Source organism: Rhinoderma darwinii, chromosome 10, assembly GCF_050947455.1.
Source record: "Rhinoderma darwinii isolate aRhiDar2 chromosome 10, aRhiDar2.hap1, whole genome shotgun sequence".
NCBI classification, from domain to species: Eukaryota; Metazoa; Chordata; class Amphibia; order Anura; family Rhinodermatidae; genus Rhinoderma; species Rhinoderma darwinii.
In genome coordinates, this window is record NC_134696.1 from 82,194,344 (window position 1) to 82,212,057 (window position 17,714).

General features: G+C 41.5%; 1 protein-coding gene across 1 annotated transcript in view; it reads right to left on the reverse strand.

Annotated features, from left to right (window-relative positions):
- Positions 1–17,328, reverse strand: part of TREH (trehalase) — a 40,473-nt gene extending 23,145 nt beyond the window's left edge. The window contains exons 1-6 of the mRNA XM_075838919.1: positions 17,234–17,328; positions 4,471–4,571; positions 1,674–1,821; positions 1,487–1,574; positions 869–969; positions 110–202 (exon numbers count right to left, since the gene is read on the reverse strand). Coding sequence (XP_075695034.1) covers positions 110–202; positions 869–969; positions 1,487–1,574; positions 1,674–1,821; positions 4,471–4,571; positions 17,234–17,328 — 626 coding nt within the window. The remainder of the gene's footprint in view (positions 1–109; positions 203–868; positions 970–1,486; positions 1,575–1,673; positions 1,822–4,470; positions 4,572–17,233) is intronic.
- Between the last annotated feature and the right edge of the window lie 386 nt (positions 17,329–17,714).

A 17,714-nucleotide genomic window follows, 5' to 3' on the forward strand; every position in this document is an offset into this window, starting at 1 on the left:
TTATAAAATGAATTAGTACAAAGTGGTGGACTCTTTCAGTATGAAAATTAAAGCCTTGATGTAGTCTTCTAATTTGGATATATATATATATTTGATTCGTGTCCCTCACCTGTCCACCATGTAGAGGAAGTTTTCTATCATCCCTCTGGCTGTGTCATACATTTCTGACAAAAGAAGTCCATTGATCACCCAGTATGAATCCCTAAGAACAATTATTATTTAAAAAAAAGCATGAGATTAAAAACAAAAAGAATTTCAAGACATGGCCATTTTATTCTATAATATTGCATATTTGACCATATTATAATAGTTTAAAGGGGATCCAATATTTACAGAACCGATACGTATGTGCCAAGCTACACTTGTATGCCTGTGGAAAGGTTGTGGAAGATAGACGCAACACCCAGCCCCCGCTAAGGGTTTCAAATAATTTCCTTGCAAACTGGGCCTACTATTGTCATCCTACAAAATCAATAATGCCAAATGGGAAATGGCACAGTCCGAGAACCCTTTTTCATTTGCTATTTCAGCCGACTACGCTGAAAGAAAGGCTCCTCCAATCAGAACTCACTTGAACCATGGCATAGATTTGTTTCATGCTCTGCCCTCTAGAGGACCTCCGACATACAAAAAAATATGTAATCCCTCTTGATTTCCTGTGGTACCTTCCTTTTTTTTCCACAGTGAAATCGAGCACTTACTCTGTGGTTCCTCAACCAATAATAGGCAATTGTGGAAGCTGCCAGCAGGAAAATAACTGACAATCTGCTTATCCTCATGGACCTTAAATCTAAAAATGGCATCTTTGAATCAGAAAACCCTAAATCTATCATTTAAAACTCCGAATTGCCGCAGATTTTCAACCCACCAGTAGTAAAATTCTCTGAAACGACCTCCTGGTACTACAACAGGATTTGGAACATAGATTTGTGAGTGACGATCTGGTAGATCCTTTACTTTTCCACTTATCTGTAAAATATATGTGGTAGACAATTTTATACTGTATAACAAACTTAAAGAAGACAAGTCACCTCTCCTGATTGGTCTGTTTTAGTAAATAATTGTATTCCCTATAAAATAACAATTCTGGGGCACGTTTTCTTTGAACTCCAAGTTGTGCCGCTCCTTTGTTATTCCTCCTAGAAATTTATGAATAAGATGACAATTGAGTGTTACCAGTTGGGGGTGTGTCCCTATACAGACTGACAATATCCAATCAGTGCAGACAGTGAGACTGTGTAGGGACATGCCCTTTTTGGCAAGGGGAATTGTAACACCCACTTGTCAATTCATTCATACATTCCTAGGAGGAATAACGGAGGAGCAGAACAATGCAGACTTGTAAGAAAAGATGATCCAGAATTGTTATTTTATGGGGAAAACAAGTAATTACCAAAATACACACAGGAGAGGTGACCGGACCTTTTTAAGGCCATTGCGATTTGGTGTTGTCCAATAAATAGTAATTCTGAATTTCTTTGGTTACCTTCCTCCCCAAAGACTTCCAGAGATCATTAAGGTCAGCAGCCCATGAACGCAGCTCTGGATCAGTAATATGAGACAAGAAATTAGGACTGTTAGGGGGAAAAAAATATGAAAATAATATTCAGAATTTGTTCAAATTGTCCAAGTCTCATTAAAGGTAATTACACAAATTTGTTTTTAGTATATACTTTTTATGCCAGTCCAGGGGGTCCCACTCTTCAAATTCTTTTCCAGGTTGTGTAAAAGATGTGTTGAGAAACTGAATAAGCTTCTTCTGATCAACTATTCCACTTGTAGAGCTATTCAACAGGTCCAGAAACGTTGTCCTTATTTTATCTGGAATGATATGTATGATAATTATCTGCATCACTGCCTGCGGTATGTTCTTTATACATCTTGTTTATTTGGACCACAGTTATGGCTCATGCACATGGTAATATTTCGGTTATGTACAAGCTGAGAGTTGTACAGAGTCATAATACAGCACCCATAGAGTCTATGTGGCCATACTGTACCTCTGTATGCCTCAGATTATGTTTTAAAAAAATTCAGTCTGATTCATGTGTTATCCAACAGAAAAAAATTGTGGCATGGTCCACTGGATTCTGTAATACGGAGGTATTCTCCTCTAAAAGCATTGCTTAACCAGTTCATGATTGGGCTATTTTAAACCTTTAGGACCAGTCATTGTTTAGTCATTTTTAGCACGTGTTCGTTAAAATGCTATAATTTTTTTATTTGTTGGGCACAACAAAGATCAACGTGATTTTTGCTACTTTTTTCATGGTTTTTTTATAATTTTTATACACATGCTTTTTTCCTTTTTTTAGAATTTTTAGGCCTATACTTTGAATTTATTTTTACAAATATATTGTTTTTATAGTGCTACTGCTGCATTAATTCTATACATAATGTCCTATTCGTTGAACGCTGTGTAAGTTAACCAGTTCAGGACCGGGCTATTTTGAGGCTTCAGGACCAGACACCGTTTAGCAATTTTTAGCACGCGTTCGTTAGACGTCTATAACTTTTGGGCTAGTGACGTGATTTTTGCGATGTTTTTTTTCCGTAGACAATGCAGGTTTCTTTTTTTTATCATTTTTATACACACCCTTTTTGCTATTTTAGAATTTTTAGGCTTACAGTTTGAAAATAATAGTAAAAAAAATAAGCTTTTTTACTTTTTAGCAATTTTTTTCTGGTAATAACATAATTTTAGCCTAAAATAGACCTTTTATTTGTGATCGTCCTTGTGTACTGTCAATTTGAATATATTACATGTCTATATTAGGGTAATTGGGTCAGCGCTAGTGTTACGACAATGATTGGTGGGGGGGTATTTTATGTGTAATTATTATTCATTTTTTGCAATTTATTTTACTTTTATTTTTTTATTCTTCTGGTTTGTCCCTCAGAGGTCAGAAAGGACCTTTGGAGGACTTTTTTTTTTTTTTTGCTTTCTTCTTTTACACCTTGTTTTTCGACTGTCTGTGGCTGGACAGCCGTAAATACACAGCCAGCGATCGGGAACCGGTTACACCAGATAAGAAAGACGCGGTGAAAAATGCTTCTTTCCTTCGTCCCTGGCAGTATATGACTGCTAGACACCCGACATTCATCTGCTCGGTCAGCCAGCTAAAGTTTGTGCCGTAGATATTCTATGGCGCGGGGATTTAGGACCTGGACTCGCTGACGTTTATATAATGTGAGCAGCCCTGAACTAGTTAATATGGTGCCGTAAGGAGGCCTATCCCTCAATGATATAGAACTGTAGGGACTCTGTGTGCCACCATGCAGGCTGCATGCGCACATTTCTATTGTGTGCATGGGCCTTTATACTGCAACGATGTGAACAAAAACATTTTAGACATGGAATTAACGTTTTTTATTAGTTTTTTTTTTTACTCAAGCAACCGTACAAGGTGCAAAGTTTGCTGAAGTGATACTGTCACTTGACTCTTGTCCCATAAAACCTGGCATGTTATTTCTCTATTGGCCATCAAACCAATAGCTTTCACATTGTAATACATTTCTTATAATATAAATGTAACACTAATCAGAGGAGAAGATAAACCTAACTATAATAAGATAAAGCAATTCATGACCATTAGAATAACATACTGGAGCAATAATCTAGAGATGGTGACATTAAATAGTTTTGGGATGATGGGAACCTATTCCTTTGCTCTAAAAATGTGTAGGACATAGTAAAGGCTGATAGTAAAGGGTGATGATGATCACACAAACTTTACCGAAGTGTCGGGAGTGTGAATAGACATCACGTCCTGGCTGGAGGCAATGTCTATTCACTCTCAAGACACTTCAGTAGAGTTAATGTGGGTGTTTGTGACAACACAGCGTGATCTCGTGAGATCACGCTGTGCTAAGTACAAATGGACATGAATGCAGAGAAGTGCATGACGCTGATTGGTCACTGATTGGTCAGCGTCATACACTCTTCTGTACAATGCCCACTTGGTCAAAAGTAAAAAAATGCCCAATTGGGCATTAAGAAACTAATTAGCATAAATCTAACTTGCTAAAAAATTATTGTTTTTCAAAACAAAAACCGCTGTTGTTATCTACATTACAGCGCCGATCAGATTATGTAGGAGATAGGGAACTTATAATCTGGGGACAGAGCCTCTTTAAGTGATTTGCACCAAAAGTATTACATTTTGCATGCCTGTTAATAAATTTGGCGTATTTGACCTATCAAAAAGGCAAAAAATATAAATCTGCGCCATCTATAAGGTATTTCTTCTTAATTTACTTAATAAATTCGGCCTAAATATTTCTCCTTGAAGACTATGTTCACTTTTCAAATTCGACAAGTGATAAAAGTCGCAACTTTTTTAAAAGTTGCATTTAATGCCAAAAACTGGTGTCGTTTTATAAGTATGGGCCAATGTGTAAGTAAAAATGGTATGTATGTTATATAAAACATGAAATAATTATAATCCTATAATCCCAAAGTGAACTGACCCGGATTATCCAGGAGACCCATGTCTACAAAATGTTTATCATCGCTGAAAATCTTGGCCAGCTGGACATGATGAAGGATTTCTCCGGTACAATAGATCGTACTGCGTAAAGAAGGGATCAAAGAGAAATGTTGAAGAATGCAAAAGAACAGAAAAAAAAAGGATGATGATGATGATTGAAGAAAATACGGGAAAGGGCAGTCTGTAATGAATTATATGTAATCCATCAATAATTATATGGGACAGACATTTAGTGAATTGAATAATGAGCCATAGGGGTGTTATGCAGAATAAGAAGGAAATTAATGGAGAGAAAACACAATTAAAATATTATTACAATTCATTTGGCATAAAAAAAAATTATATACTTCAGTATAGCATTAAGCAGCAGCAGATAGTTTAACCCATAGTAATGGTGTAAGGGTTCTGCAATGCTCTTTACATGGTAAAATAGCCCCTTCTTGTAAGATAAATACTGCGGAACTCCCAATATAGAAATTCATAGGCCAGGATCACACGCGCAGGTTTGATGAAGTTTTTGTTTCCGTCAAATACAGGAGTGGACACAAAAGAAAGGAGATGTACGTCTTTACTTTATATCTTTTCTTACTTTCCGATCCACTTATGGCTTTGGCCCAAAAAACAGACAAAAACGTAATCAAAACAGTGTGCGTGATCCTGGCCTTACAGAAATGCATTGATGGAAAGCAGCATTAAGGCCTGATCCACGCGGAACGGAAATACTGTGGATTTTCCATGCGAAAATCCACAGCTAATCACGGTCCCATCAATGTAGATGAGATGTGAACAAATCTTATCCAAATGCTACGGAACATTTTCGCAGCATGCATATTTTGTTACGGATGTTTACAGCTGATTTTACCAATTTTAATGTAGAAGGGATGAAATCTGCTGCGGACACACAGCAAAATTTGCTGCGGAGCAATCTGGAATAAATCCGCTACATGTGTGGGTACTCAAAGGTTGGGTTCCCAGAGTACAGATGTGCTGCACATTTTGCATGCGGTTTTTAAGCCAAAACCAGGAACGGAACATAAACAGAAGAAATACATAAAGAAAGGCCTTAGGCCCCATGCACACGACTGTGTTCGGTCCGTGATATACGGTCCGCGATATACGGTCCGCATGTCAGCCGCGTGTCCCTGACCAAAGACACTGCAGGGAGCCGGGCTCCTAGCATCATAGTGATCTATGACGCCAGGTGTCACTGCCGCGCTGCGGAACTACTGTCTCGTACTGAAAACATGATTGCAGTACGGGATAGTTTTCCCGCAACGAGGCAGGGACTCCTAGCGTCATAGATAACTATGATGCTAGGAGCCCGGTTCCCTGCACTGTGTTCGGTCCGGGACACGCGGCCGACATGCGGACAGTATATCATGGACCGAACACAGTCGTGTGCGTGCGGCCTTATAGATTTTCTTTCCTGGATCCAATTCTGGTGTTGGCTTACAAAATAAAGGCAAAATCTGCAGGAAATCTGTACTGTGGGAACCCAGCCTTAGGCCCCATGCACACGACCGTATTTTCATCTATCAGTAAATATTGTCCGTAAATACGGATCCATAGGCATCCGTATTTACGGAAGGGTGTCCGTAAATATGGTCCGTATTGCATCCGTATTTGATCCATATATATGGATCTGTAAAAAAATAGGGAGACTGCAAATGATGTCATCAACATGTTGCCTTGCAATGCTTCCGTAAATATGGATGGTTTACGGCTGCACATCCGTAGCCGTCCATATTTACTGAAACTCCCATAGACTATGGGAGAGTCCTTGCTGTAATTACTGACAAGAATAGGACAGGTTCTAACATTTTTTCAGCACGGACACCCATCAGTAAAAATACTGAAAGGTGTCCATGGCCAATAGAAATGAATGGGTCCGTAATTACTGTCCATAATTAATGATGAAAAATACGGTCGTGTGCATGGAGCCTCAGGCCCAATGCACACGAACGTATTTTTTTCCTCCCGTAAATACGGGTCCATTGTCACACCGTATTCCACCAGTATTTATGGACCCGTGCCCGTAAATACGGGTCCGGTGTCAACAGTATTCCATCCGTATTTACAGACACGTTTTCTCTGCACTAATCGGCAGCCCCTTCTCTCTATCAGGATAGAGAGAAAGGGCAGCCCTTTTCGGGCAGAGTTTCCTCAGCGTTTGAATGTAAAAAAAAGTTCATACGTACCCCGGCCGTTGTCTTGGTGACGCGTCCCTCTTTTGACATCCAGTCCGACCTCCCTGGATGACGCGGCAGTCCATGTGCCTGTGATTGGCTGCAGCGGTCACATGGGATGAAACGTCATCCCGGGAGGCCGGGCTGGAGGAAGAAGAAGAGTTCTGGGTAAGTTAACTTTTAATACTATTCACTCCAGCGGTAGTCACTGTCCCGGGTGCTGAAAGAGTTACTGCCGCTCAGTTAACTCTTTCAGCACCCTGGACAGTGACTATCCCCTGACGTCGCCTAGCAACGCTCCCGTAATTACGGGTGCACACACGTGGCCACCCGTAATTACGGGAGCCCCATAGACTTCTATGGGCCTGCTCGTGCCTTTAATACGGCCTGAAATAGGACATGTTCTATATTTTTCAATGGCATACGGGAAGGTACCCGTGGCCAATAGAAGTCTATGGGCCCGTAATTACTGGCGTTTTTACGTTCGTGTGCATGAGGCCTCAGGCTGGTTTCACACAAAGTGTTTTGATACAGTTTTGTTGGTGGAATACACTACAGTTTATTTGCTATTTTCTTTTTGGTTTTGACATTACGGTAGCATTTTTGGGGTCAGTGGTGTTTTTTTTATCAAACAGCAGCATTATTTAGGTATTTTGTTTTTTGCTAACCATTTTTGTTTATAGTTTTTATCTATAGAACTTCAAAACTGGCAGTAAAAACGCATGTACAAAATTACACTAAATATAAAACACCATAAGAAAACTTTTTAAATACATAGTGTTTTTTACAGAAGAAATAGTGTGTCTGAAGGAGGCCTTATTCATTTAGCGAATACTAGTTATTCATTTTGAATTAAAAATTACAGTGGACTTGTCCCGTCGCACCCAGGCTCATAATTTAGGGTGTGTATTTATAAATGCTAGATAAATTAGATTGTAGATCATGTTCATAATGATTGTTTATAAGGATTAAGTTTAGATTACTTAGTCAGACCAAACAAAGATCAAGGGCATGTAGATTTACCTCCTTATAGCGAGTTTGGAAATTTAGACTGCAATGACATGCAGAAGAAACACAAAAAAGACAAAAATAACCATGGATTTGGCCCATGTATAGTGAATTTATATGTTAGAGAGTATTGACGTGTGTCAGGATGTGCCGTAGGCACTCCCTGTGCCATCTTAAGGTGCCTTATAATACCTTCAAAATGCGGCATTCAAAAAGCTTTTATTTTATTATTTCTTTATTTCCAGTTGCTTATATAGCGCCAACATATTCATGCCATAATTTTTCTTCTGATAGATTCTGTAAAAATTTGTGAGAAAAAAAAAATCCTCAGTGTCCATACACAAGTGTTTTATGGAGTTTTTATTATGCGTTTTTAGTGTTGTTGTTTTATGTAGTGTAATTTTGTACAGTTATTTTTTCCTGCCATTTTTGAAGTTCTATAGTGAAGCCTATGGAAAAAAAATTCCAGAAAAACACCATAATTAGAGCATGCTGCATTATGATAAAAACTGACTCCAAAAAACGCTACAGAACACTAAAAAAGCCTACATGCATTGTGTTTCGTTTTGTCATATTTCACTCTAAACTTTAAACTAACAACAGTTTACATGCATATCGATGTCAGATCGGTGGTGGTCCGACTCCCGGCACCGCGACCAATCAGCTGACTGAAGGGGCTTACCAGGCACAGCGCTGTACACTTTCTTAGTGGCTGTGCCTGGGATTGCAGTTCCGGTCCCAGCTGCAATCCCATTCACGGACGTTATGGAAGTGTAGAGCGTTGTGCCTGGTAAACACTTAAGAGGATGTGGCCTCTTCAGTCAGCATTTCAGTTGGGGGGGGGGGTGGGAGTCAGACCCCCACCGATCTGATATTGATGACCTATACTAAGGCGACCATCAATATAAAATGCCCGGACAACCCCTTTAATGGGGACACAAAATATATTAGGAAATCACGTATCTAAAAGTTTGCTTAGCCTTAATTATTATAACCTATAAACCCATTCAAATTAAGAAATACATACCTAATATTATTGTTATACCCTGAAAACACATTATAGTTCCTTTGAAATAGTCTTACATATATTTTGATAACGGATCTCTAATACAGAAATGAAACTGTTAGGGCTCATTCAGACGAACGTGAATAACGTCCGTATGCTGCGCAGGGAAATCGCGCGCAGCACACAGACCCATTGATTTCAATGGGGCCGTTCACACAGGCAGGAGTTTTCACGCAGCGTGTCTGTTGCGTAAAACTCACTGCATGTCCTATATTGGTGCATTTTTTACGCACCTATTGCCGATTGAAGTCAATGGGTGCGTGAAAATCACGCACAGCACACGGATGATCACGCACTCGCAAAGCACAAATGATGTGCTTTGCGAGGGCATGAATAACGCAGGCCCCTCACAAAGCACACTGATGCATAACGGACCATATTCATGTGCGTTTTTCACATGCGTGAATCTGATAAGCTCGTGTGAATGTAGCCTTAGGCATGAAATCATTGTACAAGGAAAGCTTCATATAGTATTTGCCTGGCCAAATTTTTAATCTTTTTATCAATGACCTTTTGGACAAGATTGATAGCAAGTGTCCATTTTTGCTGATAATACAAAACTAGAATACTTAAAACTCATTGTAAAATATTACAGAAATACCTTGATAAGGATGGGCAAGAACACGGCAAATTAAATTTAAAGGAGTATTCTCATCTGCCCTGTCTTTTTATTTTTTCCAATAATCACTGTAGTTAGACCAAATTAATCATATTCCATGAATTTACTGTATGTTGTTACCTCCCTTTTCTCCTCATATACTGCCTCTTGTTATGCTCCTTTTTCCCTGGCTGATCAGCTTTAATGGGCAGGACTAAGTCCATCTATTCTGTGACCAGCAAGTGGCGCTGTGATGAACATCACAGTGCCGCTTTTGTCATGTCCCCATTCCCTGACGGTTACTCACCGCTGCCCGGTGTCCTCCTGTCCCATTCCACTCCTCTCTTGATGCCTCTGTGTCTTGCGGCAATTCCAGCCGCCAATGCGGCCTACTGGGTCTTAGCGGGCACTGACCATGGTATCCTTAAAGGGCCAGCTCGTGTCAATTTTGAAATTGTCACCTGAGTCTGCTAAAAAGCTCCTCCTGCTCTGGTGATCATTGCCAGAGCAATTTGGTTGCTAATGTTCCTCTATGTTCCTACTTCCTTGCAGCTTTGCCGCCTGCCCTGGCTTGTTGCTACATCTATCGTGTTGATTCTCTGCCGCCTGCCCAGAACTATTGCTACGTTTAAACGTGTTGAACCTCTGCCGCCTGCCCAGACATATAGCTACATTTGCCACCGTGTCTCTTCCAACGTCAACCGTGACAAAGGCAGACTTCTCTGTGGGTAGTGACCTGGAGTTCCACCGCAGCCCACGTGCCTGTGCAGAGGTTAAATGGTGAAGACCGGAGGTTCCCTTAGACTCGCCCCAAGTCAAATCCCTTGGAGACAGGGAGGGTTTAGTCCACCCACTGCCGGCACTACTACAGCCCAATCCTCAGGCTGTCATTACACCTTGCTTCTGCATGCGAGCTCCTGATGCTGCTTTAAATAGTATTGCTAGCAGCATCATGGGTTTCAGACAGTGGAAACTTTTCCACAAATGGTGTTGATAAGCGCTGTCCTCCTGAACAGTGGCGGATCATCATTAGGGCGAACCGCACAGGCCCCCTCATCGCTAGCACCGGAGGGGGCCTCGGTGCTTACGACAGCCGCATTCACTTGTATCTTCATCCTCAGGATGTAGATACAAATGAATACTGTAAAGGATCTGCCAGGCACTACGTCTGTGGATACTCCCAGGATTAATCAATCGACACCTGAGGCCGGACCTCTTAGACTGACTCCGGCTCCCACCAATCAGGGTGGCAGGCTCAGGAGTGGGAGAGCCTATCGCGGCCTGGTCAGTCAGAGTTAGCTCCACCCCCTGTCCATTTATACCTGCCGTTTTCTCTTCCTCATTGCTTGTGATTCTTCCTGGTTTCCTGGCCCTGCTACAGCCTTGCTCCAGCCTGCTACTGCCTTGCTTCAGCCTTGCTACAGCTTCCGCTTATCCTGCTTCGCTCTGACCCCGGCTTGCTTCCTGCTCCTTGCTCTGCGTTCGTATACTTCGTGACTTCCTGATTCTGACTGGCCCGTTCACCACTCTGGTTTCCTCATGGTGTTCCGTGGGCTACTGCCCCTTCCCTTGCTTGTTCCCTGTTTGTATTCCCTTGCACTTAGTCAGCGTAGGGACCGCCGCCCAGTTGTACCCCGTCGCCTAGGGTGGGTCGTTGCAAGTAGGCAGGGACAGGGCGGTGGGTAGATTAGGGCTCACTTATCCCCCTCCCCTTCTTCCTGCCATAACAAATACTATACCTAATGTGGCCTGCAGTCTATAAGGTGCTCGGAAGGACCCTGCACAGGCGAGCATGATGAGGTCACTGCATCATACTGGTCTGTGCATGCGTCCCGACCGGAGCCTGTGCAGCGCTCCTTCCGTCGCGGGAATGGGGCAAGGTAAGTGCAATATTTTTTTTTTTCGGGGGGCTATGTAGCACTATATACAAGGCGGGGAAAACTGTGTGACACTATATACAAGGGGGAGCGCTGTGTAGTACTACACAGGGCTCCCCCTTTGTATATAGTGCTATCTACAATGGGGGGAGGGAGGGCTGTGTGACACTATATACAAGGGGGGTGCTGTGTAGCACTATATACAATGGGGGAGCACCGTGTAGCACTATCCAAATGGGGGGAGCACTGTATAGCACTATATACAAGAGGGGGCTGTGTAGCACTTTATACAAGGGGGCTGTGTGGCACTATATACAAGGGGGGGCTGTGTGGCACTGTATACAAGGTGGGGCTGTGTGGCACTATATACAAAAGAGGGGGCTGTGTGGCACTATATATAAGGGAGGGGGCTGTGTGGCACTATGTACAAGGGAGAGGTGCTGTGTGGCACTATTTACAAGGGGTGGCTGTGTGGCACTATACACAAGGGGGGGCTGTGTGGCACTATCTACTAGTGGGTTGTATGGCACTATTTTGAAGGGGGGGCTGTGTGGCGCCATTTACAGGTGTCTGTGTGTGGCGCCATCTACAGGGGTCTGTGTGTTGCGCTGTCTACTAAGGGGGGGCTGTGTGGCACTATATACAAGGGGGGCTGTGTGGCACTATATACAAGAGTGGGGCTGTGTGGCACTATCTACTAAGGGGGGGGTGTGGCACTATCTACTAGGACGGGCTGTGTGGCACTATATACAAGGGGGAGGACTGTTGCGCTATCTACAGGGGGCTGTGTGTGGAGCTTTCTACGGAAGGCACAATGGGGCATTATTACTGTGGGGGCACAAAAGTGGCACTTTTATTTTGTCGAGCACTAAGGGATCATTATTACCATCTGGGGCACTGTGGATTACGAGTTTGTTTAGAGGGTGGGGTATAGATGGGACGCATGGTGAAAAAGCGAGAAACCAACATGTCTCTGTGTCAAATTCTTCAGAGACGAGTCGTGGCTGGAATAATTCGTCACATGGGTCTGGACCGGATGGAGAACAAAAGGGAAAGTGAACAACTCTAATCAGAGAAGACATCACCTGTGAGTCACTAGATATAAATGTACTGTAATCACTTATATCGTCTGCAGAGCTCCTGTGTATAACTGACATCTTCCACTCTATGGTCACTATATGGTGGTAATATTGGTCTTTGTATAGTGGTTTTTATTCAGTAACAGTATGGGGATATTATTCAGTCACTATGTGGTTATGGTGTGTCAGTATTATTTAGTAACAGTATGGGGTATTATTCAGTCACTATGTGATTATGCTGTGGTGGTATTATCAGTATCAGTATGGAGGTATTATTCAGTCACTATGTGGTTATGGTGTGGCGGTATTATTCAGTAACAGTAAAGGGTTATTATTCAGTCTATGTGGTTATAGTGTGGTGGTATTATTCAGTAACTGTATGGTGGTATTATTTAGTCACTGGTTATGGTGTGGCGGTATTATGTGGACCTTATATTATGTTATTATTCGTAATATTAGTCTTATAATTGTGAGTTGTGTTCAGTAACAGTATGCAGGTAATATTTCATCTGGTATAGTCGTATGATTTAATAACTGTATATGTGTATAAATAATTTTTGTGTGTGAGAGGGGGACATAGGCTTTGGAGCTTGTAACAACTGGATGCGCTAGAAATCAGTGATGCAGTTCTCTGCACACCGCCTTCTGAATTGACTGCATTGTTGATACAGTAAGGGTGTGTTCACATCAGCGTCAGGGTTCACTTGATGGCTCCTGTCAGACCTTTCCGTTAGAGGATACCATCAACGGAAAGGCAAACAGAAACCATAGCTACCGTTTGCATTATCATTGATTTCAATGGTAATGTGTTAGTTGCAAATGGTTTCCTTTTGTCTCCGTTTCATAAGGTTTTATTTTTTTGGGCGGAATTAATAGTGCAGTCAACTCATAGACTTTCTAGTGAGACCATACGCAAAGACAGTTGTTAAAGTTTTTTATTTCATGTGTTAAAGGCTATGTACACCTTTTAAAAACTACTTTTTGAGGTACAGCCGCTTTGTATCCTGTATACAGAGCAGCTGTACCTAGCACTAAAACCTGTCTCTGCGAGACTGACGGGTTCAGTGACAGCGGGTCCTGCTTGTCTAGAAGGATTGAGCTATTATTGATCACATTTGAAAAATATTAATAGGATTGTTTGTTTTAAAGTTTTAATAAAAGTTCAAAGAAGAGAAGCATTGTTTAGGTGTCTCGCAAGGGAAAAGGGGGTTGGGGGATTTGCATTGTGTGTAAGGGAGAAGGAGGAGGCCCATGTTGTGTCAACAGCCCAGGGCCCATGGTACACTTAATCCGTAACTTCTCCTGATTTTCCTACAGTGTGTGTATTTTAATGTTTCAATAACTATTTTCTCTGCTCCCAGTTTAGGCTGTGTTCACATCAGCGTTGCCCTTCCGTTGAGGGGTTCCATCTGAGGTTTCTCTCGGTTTAACCCCTCAACGGAAAGACGAACTGAAACCTTATCTTCCATTTCCCTCACCATTTTCTGGAAATGGTGACGGAAATGTTGTTTGTCACTGTTGTGACAGGGTTCCGTTGTTTTGACGGAATCAATAGCGCAGTCGACTGCGCTATTGATTCCGCCAAGGACAATGCAACCCTGTCACAACGGTGACTAATGGGAACCATTTGCAAAGTTTCCGTCGCCATTGAGATAAATGGTGAGGGCAACGGAAGCTAAGGTTTCAGTTCACCTTTCCGTTGATTGGTTAACCTGACGGAACCCCTCAACTTAACGGCAACGCTGATGTAAGCAAGCCCTTGGTTATACTGTTTTCCTAGAAACAAGCAGACATGATTGAACAATGAATGCAGTGCACATTGTAGTCACAACGTGCTTTCTCCAAAGTCCACATTGTTATCTCTATATTTGCATATACAATGGGGAAGAGAAAGCCATTGTGACAGCCCTGATATGGGCTCTGCTGTACTTGTCTTGGCAGCACTGAGTACAGCTGGTTTACCCGGGAGCCATTGCATTCACTGCAATTGAATAGGATATTAAAGGTGATGTGGGAGCTATGAGCTTGAGACCTGTATGTCAGTCATTAGGAGATGAGGGGAAGAGGCATCTCCGGACTGGAGCCAAGATCCTCTGTGATACCTTGGCACCTATATTCTTCACTCCCTGCTATGGCTCTGAGTAAAGGGCTAAAGTTTTAGATGTAGCTAGAACCGGCATTATACAATGTCCTGTTTGCGTCCCTTCTGTTTGCAGGATTGTCTGCCACTCCGTAAGTGCTGGGATGGGTAGGATCAGTAGTAGGATTATTCTATTGAAGTCAAAAGGAAAACTCTCGTGCCACTGCTCATGCCCGAGTGCCTTCATATCCATTGCTATTGAGCCGCAAAGAGGTGGCCAGGTCGGGAGCTACTGAACATGCTCTAGCAATGCACGCTACCGAGAACCTGGCCATACTTATAGTAAAATGCTGAGAAGGAACTGCGCAAGCGTGGCCACCGCTGCAGGCTGTAAAATAAGACGGTGAAAAAACACAGATTGGCTCACGGGGTGGATAGGATAGTATTTGCAAAAACACATATATTCACATCTTGAGTATAGCATTCAGTTTTTGGCTCCACGTTGTAAAAAGGATATATGGTTCAAATGTGGGTGACTAGATTGTTAAATGGGATGCGAGGTCTCTCTTACAATGAACGGCTAGAAAAATCAAGCTTGTTCAGCTTGATGCTCTAGAGGTGATCTTAATACACATGTATAAATATATGTGTGGTCAATACAAAGAACTAGCACATGATTTATTCATTCAGAGAACTGTACAAAGAACTGTTAGGAATATACCGTGCCTGATCCTAGTAAACTCCATACTATTTCTCTGTTTTATGTTTCACAAGTAAATTCATGTCATTGATCTTTCCTTCTCGGATATTCTGTCTTAAGTCACCACTGATAATGGCTATTACATCTCCTATAGTGGTTGTCATCCAGCTGTCCCAAACACCAGGCCAATCTATGTAGGAATACATTATCCGCTCCTTTATTGCCAGATAACTAGACAGTTAGGGCTCCATCACACGAGCGTAGCCCTCCTCGGACGTGAAAAACTGCCGTTTTCCACGTCCGAGGTGTACCAGTGCCGGACGTGTTGTCACGGATCCCCCACACACTACAGTCTATGGAGGCATGTGTGACACGCAGTAAAACAGGACATGTCCTATTTTTCAACGGAGCGTTTATACGCACCGTTGAAACAACGGTCGTGTGTACAGTCCCATTGAAATGCATGAGTCCGTGTGACGGCCGTTGTTTTAACGGCTGTCACACGGACGTGATTCACGTTCATGTGAATGAGGCCTTATGCTGTTCAGGAGTCTAGGGAGGTTGTAGGAGGATAAAATTGTATCTATATATATGGATGTGTGTATATATATATATATATATATATATATATATGGGGGACCTATAATAAGGCGCTGCTGAGTTGATGGTGAAATAAAATGAGGTGGTGATAAGATAAATAGATTTATTGATAATCTGGCCACGCGTAAAGTAATTTCAGCACTTACCTTTACATAGTACTTATTGTTCGTCATTAGATTAGCATCATTCAAGGTGTCATTTATCCTCTTCTAGAACTGATCTGTCCGTAAAAGTTAAATGCCAAACTTATTATTTTGTCCCACCTCGGCCACTGTAGTTTAGTAGCAATTTACATATCACTATAGCAACAGTGACGCTGCCGGCCGTTGCACACACGGTGAGGTTTGCTGCAGACCGGACTGTGAGTAATCAGGCTTACTCAGATTTTCGTTCCTTTGTTTTTTTCTCCCATTCTTCATTTACTACAATCGCCCATCGGAGTTTACCGATCGTCATTCCGAAGGACGGCAGGGACATTGCGCAAGTTATACTTCCTCATATTTTCTCATATTTCTTCTTGTTTTTAACCAATATATATTTGTAATCTATTTTAATCCATTTAGAAAATAATAGTTTTTATCTATTTACATGGTGTTCTACTTGTGTATTTTCTGTATGTCGCTCTGTCATCCATTGTAGTAGTTTCACTACGGTTTGTTTATTTACCTTCATGACGTCATGCATGAGCTTTGACCCCATGTTTTTTTTGCCCCTTTTTTGATCAAATGTGTTTTAACCTCTATAAATAGTGGTGCCTTTGTGTTTCTGTATTATTGGCCTGATGAAGACGTTAGTCAAACGTCGAAACGCGTTGCCAGGTTATCAATAAGTCTATTTATCTCATCACCACCTCATTTTATTTCACCATCAACTCAGCAGCGCCTTATTATAGGTCCCCCATTTAGATAGATAGATAGATAGATAGATAGATAGATAGATAGATAGATAGATAGATAGATAGATAGATAGATAGATAGATAGATACAATTTTATCCTCCTACAACATCCTGTATTGGCGGTAACCGTGATGGTTTTACCGGTTTGGACCTGGCTGCAGCTGATTATTCCTATTGCCAGTATTGTGCCTGTAGCTCGCACAGACGTACAAGGTGAGCAACTGCATTGCCCCCTTGCTTTTTGCATTATCCTCCAGCATTTATTTGGCACTATGCGTGGCACCGTGCTTCTCTCTTTTCTTTCTCTTCAGGAGTCTAGGGAAGCGCAGTTACAACACCTTTCCAATCTCTAATGACATCAAAATTGTTTGGCACCCAACCTTTTCAAACAAATGTCAGAATAAAATATTCATAGAATATTTTCTGCATTATTTGATTTCCCTCATATTTGTACAATGTAAGGGAACATAGCATTTAGTCAACTAATTGGTAAACTATACATTCAGATATATATTCGTTCTCTAGGGAAGCAATATGGACTAGCAATTCTAATATGCTATCATTAAAGTGAAAATTAGTATACAAACACAGAATGTACAAATAAGTTGCAGATTTCCAAAAACATGGAAATAGGTAATTATGCTAAAACTTGCCTGTTACATGGCGGAGGAAGGTCTACAGTATGAGTAATTTTCTGTAAGACACAGAATACCACAGAGAAAGACAGTAACCGTCTTGTCCAGTCCATGGTATGTCTCGGAGAGTACAACAAACTAAGTTCCTTCTCAAAAGTCCAAGCACTAAAATTATTGCTATGAGTTATTAATAGTCTTTTTTTGGCATTCGGCCCTATGCCTTCTTTTGCCGACGCCCACGTCCTTTGTCACTTTAACTCATTATTTCTTAGGCAACATAAGAACTAATCTGATCTAAGTACAAAGTCTCTATCTTTCAGCAAAACATTCTCTGTAAACAAGAGTTCAAGACATTCAAGATATAAGACGAGTTTCAGAACTCGAAAAATACAGAAAAGTGTGCTGCGCTGAGCTAAGAACAATATATCTAATATTGAATTTCAGTCTTCTTCGATAAGAACCCTAATTCAAGTAGGAAAGAAAAAAAAAGTTAATTATT